The following is a 9,641-nucleotide window of genomic DNA, read 5'->3' as shown; positions in this document are numbered from 1 at the left end:
TTAGAAGGGAGAGAAGGGGTGACGCAGCGGTGACGCGGGTCGATGCAGCCGGGAGAAGAACCACGGGGCAGCGGCGCTGCGGCCCGACGGGGCGACGCATCGGCAGCCGATTGCTCGATCGGTGGAGCGGCGCGCTAAACTCGGGGACGATCTTCACGGGACCTGTGGAGGCGCGCGTAACCGACGGGCGGAGTCCGAGATGAAGCCAGCGACGGCGGGCGGCAGGGCGGCTATGATTGGCCGCCGCATGGCGCGAGGCCGCCGGGTCGGGGTGATGCAGGAGTCCCGGTCGGAGCAGGGCGGTGACGGCCGGCATAGATCAACGGGCGGGCCGGCGCGCGAACGGCGACGGTGAAGGGCCGCCGCATGACGCGAGGCCGCCGGTTCGGGGCGACCGACGGGCAGACGCGCGAACGACGCGCGAACGACGCGCGAGGCCGCCGGGTCGATGAAGAAGCCGACCGATTGCGCCGGTGTTGGAGTAGAGGCGCACGGGGTCGACGACGGCGGTGGGCGACGCAAACCGATCAAAAATGGATCGGAAAACCAAAAGAAACCGCGCGACCAAGATGACCGATGGGAGAGAACCCCGGAGCAAGGCTCGGGGAAAAGACTCTCTAGGGCAGCCGGTCAACACGACCGGCGGACGAACCCTAGGTACGGGCGGCGCGGCCCCCGGCGGCGGTCATGGAGGCCGACCGCCCCGGGGGCGGCGTGCGGGTGCGGAAGCGGCGGCGGCTAGGGTTTAGGATCGACTTGCGATAGATACCATGTTAGAAGGGAGAGAGGGATTTGGTGGAATTATTCGTTGTATTGCTTGAGCCTCGTGGGCATATATATAGGAGTACAAAGACCAACTTGGAGTACAAGACAAGGCATGACCAAATCCTAGTCTATCCTATACTTCCTAATAATACTCAACAATGCATGTGGTGGGATATGTGGTGTTATGACAGCTGGGAGGAGGGAGAGAGAGAGGAGGACCATGCATGACGAGAGAGAAAAGAGAGGAGGACCACATGGAGGCTTTTGGTTGGTCAGTGGATGTCCGGACTACGGTATAGCTCACAGACATCCAGACGACTTTGCGAAATGATAAGGGTCCCACTGGATTGCAAAAGTGAACAAAAATGTCCGATCGGACATGTGCCGAAGTTTTGAGGATCACTTTTGAAGATGCCTTAAGGTCAATACATATACTATATCATGTACAATGCGCTATGTGGCTAAATTTTGTTTTTTAATTAATTCAACTATCATCGGTAACAACACTGTATTTTACATTATGCATATGTAAATACTGTGGCTTGTTAATATTATGGTGCAACAATATCTCGCGTGCAAAGCACGTACAACTCACTAGTATATGGTATACACCAGTGATGAGAGCCAGTAAGAGGAAGATTCAGATTTTCAAACTAGTGTACGAAATTGTTTGATGGGTATGACTGAAAATTCTGCACCTAAACACACCCCTATACACACACATAACAAAAATGCAGCCATATTCATACAGCCCTCAATTGGTAGTTTTGGCACAAATCATAATCAAATTTTCATCTACTATACAAGATGAATGGATGATTCATTACCAGTCCCAATGACACTACTAACACCATGCATGCTACGAGATGATTCAATATTGTAACACCTCAGCGAGAATAAAAATGCACGCTAAGCAATAGTTTTGACCCCAAATTACTCAATCAAAAAGTAATTTCCTCAACAGAACTACAAATTATACTTAACCACAAATAAACTGTAATTTCATATGTTCATTTCCCCCTACAGCAATCCCTCACACTACTGTACTAAATCATTCATGATCATCAAAGGAAAATTTACTAAAAAGTACAGTAGCAGCAGTTGAGTAAAGTCAAGGTTCAGAAGCCCCAATATGCTGAAACAAAAGCGCGATTTGGAGCAAAACGTCACAGGTAGTAGTATTTATCAAGGTACGACTTCAAGATCCACAATTCATACTAGGATAGTTCATACACACAATCTTAGGAGTCCAAGCCCTGGAAGTGCATAACCGTATGTGGCACGAGCAAACAAGCAAGCAAGGCAGCCGGCTGGTGCTGCACGCGAGTCAGTGCCGCACCTCGTCCTCATGGAGAAGCATATTGGGGACGCCCTTCAGGATGGGGAAGGAGCGGCCGCTGTCGGGGCAGACGAGGGTGCCCTCCTCGACGTGGATCTCGAGGAGCGCGTGGTGGAGGCGGCGGATCGCGCTGCCTTCGACGTCCGCGGCGCCCTCGGCGAAGAGCTCCGCCTCGGGCGGCTGCTCTGCGGCGAGGAGCTCCGGGAACCCCGCGGCGCTGGTGGCGGCGAAGAGCGCCCGCCAGTCGATCTTGGGAAGGATCCCGCGGAGGAAGTCGACGTTGAGCTCCACCTCCTTGATGGACGTCTTGGCGACCTCCAGCGCGAGCGGGTAGCCCGTGCTCACGCCCTTCACGTTCGACGCCAGGAAGTTGTGCGTGAGGAGCCTCATCTCTCTCGCTCGAGTTCGCTCGGGATCCCGCGGGGGTTTGGTTGTCGCCGCCGACGGCCGCCGCTGCTGTGGGACTAAAACTTAAAAACCCTAGCGGCGGAGTGGTGGATTGGAAGGAGAACGGGGAAAGTGAAGCTGCGGGACGGGGGTTTTCGGCCTTATCGGGCTGGTTGCTTCGATATACCCCAAACGGGCCGGCCCGGCTCGTGTTAGTCGTGTCTGGCACGGCCCGGCCCGCCGTGGCATGTTTAATAGCCGGGCCGGGTCGTGTCGGCCCACGTGCGTCGCTTCTCGGCCCAGGCACGGCCTGATTATTAAACGGGCCGGCCTGTAGCATGTTTAGCGTGATGGGCCGCATGTTTTTCAGCCTATTGGGCTGTAATTTAGGATTTATATATATATGTATATGAAAAAATAATAAATAATAACTGGGTCGGGCCATCCGGCCCGCATGCCCAGCCTCTAGGCCCAGGCATGGCCCATTTAGCTCGTGTCGTGCCTGGTCCATGACGGGCTGTGTCGGCGTGCTCGTGGGCCGGCCTGTTTGGCCAGCTGTGGATATACCTACATGCAAAGCTGTATAGATGGGTCGGGGCCGCGTACTCGGCCCGTCACGGTTATAAACGAGCGGTGCTTGTGCTCCCACGGCATGGTCCTTTTTTTATTTGTACAACCCAATAGGTTGAATAATACACGGGCTGGTGGGCTGGACGTGTCGGTCTGGCCCGTTTTACTATAGGAGTCGTGCTTGGGCCTTGGGGCGTGGCACGCGGGCTGGCACGGCATGACCCGTATAGTATACGTCTCGTGCCAGGCATGGCATGACCCAATTGGGCCTCATTTGCATGGTGGCCTGAGGATAGGTGGGTTGTTGTGTAATTGTCTTCTTTTTTGTTTGCTCTTTGTACTAGGCTTGTAGCTGGTGAGGGGACGGCATTTTTTTTCTCGCGTTGTTGTTTCGTTTTTGTTGTTTTCAGAAGCAGTTTCAATACGGGAACGACGTTTCGGCACCTGGGCTCAGATGAGCCCGAGGATGAACAGTAAATTCATGAAAAATAAAAAAATGTTTTTTGGTCGTGCAAGATGCTTTTGTGCGTGATGCCCGTGCAAAATTTGATGAAGTTTAGACATTTGAGGATCTCATGGCAAAAAAGAGAAATTTTGGGAGTCGGAGAAACTTTTGAAAACGGCACTGTTCACACCCAATTTTGCCTTTTTTTGCTGCAAGCTCATCAAATGTCCAAACATCCCGAAATTTTGCACGAACCCTACAAATTTTGAGCATTTTGCATTAAAAATGGTTTTATTTATTTTATTATTTTACTGGTCACCAGGTGCAAATGAGCCCGGGCTCCAAATTGAATTATCGTTTCAACACTTTTATTTCTTTCTTCTTCCTCAAATCTGCACATCACATGCATATGTATTTCTTCCAGTGGACAACGGCACATCTGCAAAGCAAATATACATGAGCATCTACTACTAGTGGAGAATATCACACATGTTCTCTTCCTCAAATCTGTATGTACAACAGAACATCTACAAAGCAATACGGCGGCACCACAAAATACACACATGTAGCATCACATCCCACCACATATCCATGTATGTGTTGACACACACATGTAGCAGCATATCACCATCATCACAAGCCATAACCCATGAGAGAATCGGTCAGTTCTTTACTCACCTTCCTAGAATCAGACGAGGTGGTCAGGGAGGAAGAGAATCAACGTGGCTTGCATGCTCCGGCCATAGAGGATGTTGGCAGACGAAGGGGTGCGACGGAGGAGGAAGAGTCGAGGAGGACGGCCACGGTGGCGGAGGAGGACAGGTCCGGACCAGGAGGAGGTTGGTTCACGACGAGCGAAGTGGTCTGCGACGATGGTGGGGAGGCAAGTTGCCACGATGAGGACGGAGGACGACGACGAGGGAGACGAGTCGCGGTGGTGTCAAAACCGGCAGATCTCGGGTAGGGGGGGGCCCAAGCTGCGAGTCTAAGGATCGATGGTAACGAGGGACAATAGGGACGCGATGTTTACCTAGGTTCGGGCCCTCTTAAAAGAGGTAAAACCCTACGTCCTGCTTGATTGTATTCGATGAGTATAGGGGTTACAAGAGTTGATCTACCTCGAGATCGTAATGGCCAAACCCTAGATGTCTAGCCTATGATTTATTATGATGCCCTCTGCGGACTAAACCCTCAGGTTTATATACACACCGGAGGGGCCTAGGGTTGTACAAAGTCGGTTCACAGAGGAAAGGAGTATTACACCCGGACACCAAACTTGCCGCTCTACGCTCATAGGAGTCCTACCCAGACACGGGAGGTGGTCTTCTGCTTCGCCTTCACGACCCATCAGTCCGGCCCATATCGAATAGACCGGACACCTGAGGACCCCCAAATACAGGACTCCCTCAGTAGCCCCCGAACTTGCCTTCAATGACGATGTAGTATCCGGCTTATGTCTTCGGCTTTGCAAGGCGGGTTCTTCATCATACTCCGGATTGACGACAATCCGGTTTTGACCTCCATGTTCTGCCTTTACGATCCCTTCCTGTCGTCGCCTCGATGTCCACGCGTCGGGCGAATGCGAACGGTCCACAATAATCTTTTACAAATAAGCCCCTTGCCATGCAAGGGCGACATCTATATAAGGAGGTTAGATCCCCGAATGCCATCCACATCGCGCAAAGATCATCAGAGCCAACCACGAAACTTTAAAACATGGCCAATGCTCCTCGCTCTTCTTCGCGCCCTCATGGCCCTCAAGCGGGTGATTGGCGAAGCTGCTCCGTGTCTCACCTCCAGCTGAATCGACTTCAGACAGAGGGATATCTCCCTCCCGCAGATCTAGTCTCCGTGCGGGCGGGATTGGCCTCGATTTGGCAATGACGTGCTAGCAGAAAATTTCCCCAACCCCAACAAGGAGGAGAGGGTGTGCTTCGTCTCGTTTCTTCTAAGGGGCTTAGGATTCCCGATCCACCCCTTCCTCAGAGGTCTATTGGAGTTCTACGGGATCCGGTTGCACAACCTCACACCAGGTTCTATCCTGCACATTTCGGGCTTTGTCGCTCTCTGCGAACTGTTCTTAGGCTGCGAGGCTCATTTCGAACTATGGAGAAAGTTCCTTTGCCTCGTCCCTCGTTCCCAAGGGGGTTCCATATTTGAAGTGGGCGGCGCCGAAGTACGGCGCATAGCCGGATCAGGTTACCTCGTCGGAACTCCCAAGAAGGAATCCGAAGAATGGACTTCGGAATGGTTTTATATTGAGGACGGTCCCCTTTCGGACCCAGTTCGGCATGGACTTCCCGAATTCTCCAGTGCTCCTTTGAAGAAATGCTTCAATTGGCGCCCCCGGAGCCCCAAGCAAGAAGACAGTGCGCAAGTAAAGAGGTTGGTTAGCAAGGTCAGGGTACTTGCCCATTCCGAACTCTCGATAATCGAAGTCATGGCCATCGCGATAAAGCGATGCATCCAGCCCCTTCAGTCTAGAGTGAACCCTTTATGGTGTTACAACGGAACGGACGATGCATCTCGTTATAAGTGCGAGGGTTCGGATACCCCAGCCGCTCTAGCCGCCATTCTGGCAGATCTTTATAAGGGGGAGAAAGGAGAATTCACCCGTTTAAATTGTCGGGAAGGTTTTTCCATGTATAATCCCATTGAATGGGTGAGTTTTTGATTATCAGCATTGTCCTACCTCATTATCGAGGTGCCCTAATCAAATTGTTCTGGTCATCTTAAAACAGACATGGAGGAAGGTGGTCGAAAATGTTCATTGGCCCTCCCCACAGCCAGAGGACTGTGCTCGCAACGAAGACCCCGGCTTTCGCGAGGATATGGATATATTTATAGAGTTTGATGATCGAGTCTTTTATCAAGCGAGCCTTGACGGCTTGGAAGTGGCTATTATGGCCGACTATCCCGGCATTCTCCCTTTCTCCAATGTAAGTACTCGGAAATCATCCTCAAAAAAGGAGCCCCTCACTTGCGTCTCACCCATCACACTGAATCGTGTTTCATAGGATCGGCGCTCATCGAGCCGCACCCCATCGAGGGCGGCCTCTAGGACGGTAGGATCTACGCAGGGGGAGCCTTCAAAACAAAAGGAAACCGGGAGCGTCGTGGAGCCCCTGATACGTCTCCAACGTATCTATAATTTTTGATTGTTCCATGCTATTATATATCTGTTTTGGATGATTAATGGGCTTTATTATACACTTTTATATTATTTTTGGGACTAACCTATTAACCGGAGGCCCAGCCCAAATTGCTGTTTTTTTTGCCTATTTCAGTGTTTCGCAGAAAAAGAATATCAAACGGAGTCCAAATGGAATGAAACCTTCGGGAACGTGATTTTCGGAACAAACGTGATCCAGAGGACTTAGAGTGGACGTCAAGCAATCAACGAGGAGGCCACGAGGCAGGGGGCGCGCCTACCCCCCTGGGCACGCCCTCCACCCTTGTGGGCCCCTCGTGGCTCCACCGACCTACTTCCTCCTCCTATATATACCTACGTACCCCCAAACCATCAGCAGAGGAGCCAAAACCATATTTCCACCGCTGCAACCTTCTGTACCCGTGAGATCCCATCTTGGGCCTTTTCCGGCGCTCCGCCGGAGGGGGCATTGATCACGGAGGGCTTCTACATCAACACCATAGCCTCTCCGATGATGTGTGAGTAGTTTAATTCAGACCTTTGGGTCCATAGTTATTAGCTAGATGGCTTCTTCTCTCTCTTTGGATCTCAATACAAAGTTCTCCTCGATTCTATCTATTCGATGTAATCTTCTTTTGCGGTGTGTTTGTCGAGATCCCATGAATTGTGGGTTTATGATCAAGCTTATCTATGGACATTATTTGAATCTTCTCTGAATTCTTTTATGTATGATTGGTTATCTTTGCAAGTCTCTTCGAATTATCAGTTTGGTTTGGCCTACTAGATTGATCTTTCTTGCAATAGGAGAAGTGCTTAGCTTTGGGTTCAATCTTGCGGTGCTCGATCCCAGTGACAGTAGGGGAAACGACACGTATTGTATTGTTGCCATCGAGGATAAAAAGATGGGGTTTATATCATATTCCATGAATTTATCCCTCTACATCATGTCATCTTGCTTAAAGCGTTACTCCGTTCTTATGAACTTAATAGTCTAGATGCATGCTGGATAGCAGTCGATGTGTGGAGTAATAGTAGTAGATGCAGGCAGGAGTCGGTCTACTTGTCACGGACGTGATGCCTATATACATGATCATACCTAGATATTCTCATAACTATGCTCAATTCTATCAATTGCTCAACAATAATTTGTTTACCCACCGTAATACTTATGCTATCTTGAGAGAAGCCACTAGTGAAACCTATGGCCCCGGGGTCTATTCTCTATCATATTAATCTACCATTATTTCTATTACTGTTTATTTTGCTTTCTTTACTTTTAGTCTTTATCATAAAAATACCAAAAATATTATCTCATCATCTCTATCAGATCTCACTTTTGCAAGTGGCCATGAAGGGATTTACAACCCCTTTATCGCGTTGGTTGCAAGGTTCTTATTTGTTTGTGTAGGTACGAGGGACTTGAGCGTGGTCTCCTATTGGATTGATCCCTTGGTTCTAAAAAACTGAGGGAAATACTTACGCTACTTTACTGCATCACCCTTTCCTCTTCAAGGGAAAACCAACGCAGTGCTCAAGAGGTAGCAAGAAGGATTTCTGGTGCCGTTGCCGAGGAGTCTACGCACAAGTCAAGACATACCAAGTACCCATCACAAAGTCTTATCCCTCGCATTACATTATTTGCCATTTGCCTCTCGTTTTCCTCTCCCCCACTTCACCCTTGCCATTTTATTCGCTTTCTTTTTCGTTTGCCTTTTATCGTCAGATCTATTGTTTGCTTGTGTTGCCATGTGCCTTCTATTTTCTTGCATCTTTGCTTGCTAAAAATCTATTGATATGGATCCACTTAAAGTGTTCTACTTGGATCATCTACGATCCTTATGCGCTCGTGCTGAAACCCCAACTAGCCTAGTTGATGGGAAATCTTTAGATGAGCATGCTCATTTTGTGCGTCACCATTTGTCTGAAAAGGGGAGACTCTTATGGGATCAAATAAACAGATTGATGTGTTATGCTTGGAATCTTTGTGAAATTTATGATTTTACTTGTTGCTCTGAAAACCTTAAGAAACACCTTCCCTATTAATGTGAGTTTAGTGATAATGGAATCGTATCTTCGTATGCTAAGGGTGTTTATAATTACTATGATGTTCAACAAATTGAAGAATTTGTTGCTTTTAAGGGTGCTTATGAAATTGCTTCTTTGATTGAAACGTATGATGCTACTCTTTACAAATCTGAAATTTTTGCCATACTTAAATATTGTTATGATAATTATGCTTCTAATGCCTATGTTAAACTATATATTGAGAACTCCTCCGCTGTCCAAGAAGAGGCTAATATTTTGCAGGAGTCTATGGAGGAAGAAAATAATGATATACATGAATCTATAGATAATTATGATTCCGATGATTTGATTGAAATATCCCTTGATGAACACGATGCTTGCTATTCTTGTGGCCATGATGCCAATATTTATAAAAATGAATTTGCTATAGTTCCATATGTTAAACATGAGATCGTTGCTATTGCACCCGTACTTGATAATTCCTTCGATGAAAAGCATGATTGCAATGATTTTACTATAAATTCTCCTGATGCCAATTGTGTTAATGATATGCAAAACCCCAAGCTTGGGGATGCTAAGTTTGCTATGTCTACTACTAGTTGCAATGATCATGATTGGGGTGATTTTTCTTATGATCTTGAAAATTTATTTAAGCCCCATGATGAATATGAGATTGATAATAATGTTTGCAATAGTATTGAAAGTGGGTTTGGAAGAGTGTCAACTTTAGATCCCACATATTTGGATTTTGATCAATGAAGTTTTTGATAAAAGTGGGTTTGGAGAAGTCATGACTTTAGCTAATGTTAATCCCACTATTTTGGAAGAGTGTCAACTTTGCATACATGTGGATCGTGTTAAGCATATGTTTTGTGATAGCTATATTGTTGAATTTGCTTATGATCCTACATGTAATTATTATGAGAGAGGAAAATATGGTTGTAGAAATTTTCATGTTG

The 9,641-nt window shown here is 48.1% G+C and overlaps 1 protein-coding gene across 1 annotated transcript; it reads right to left on the bottom strand.

The window, feature by feature from the left end:
• Positions 1-1,898: 1,898 nt before the first annotated feature.
• LOC123052034 (multifunctional methyltransferase subunit TRM112 homolog A) lies at positions 1,899-2,639 on the bottom strand. Its single transcript, XM_044475075.1, has one exon. The coding sequence runs from the start codon at positions 2,492-2,494 to the stop codon at positions 2,093-2,095; it is 402 nt and encodes a 133-aa protein (XP_044331010.1). The 5' UTR covers positions 2,495-2,639; the 3' UTR covers positions 1,899-2,092.
• Between the last annotated feature and the right edge of the window lie 7,002 nt (positions 2,640-9,641).

This window comes from Triticum aestivum, chromosome 2D (genome assembly GCF_018294505.1).
Source record: "Triticum aestivum cultivar Chinese Spring chromosome 2D, IWGSC CS RefSeq v2.1, whole genome shotgun sequence".
Classification (NCBI taxonomy): domain Eukaryota; kingdom Viridiplantae; phylum Streptophyta; class Magnoliopsida; order Poales; family Poaceae; genus Triticum; species Triticum aestivum.
The sequence above is the reverse complement of the archived record's forward strand: the minus strand, read 5'-3'. Positions and strand labels throughout refer to the sequence as shown.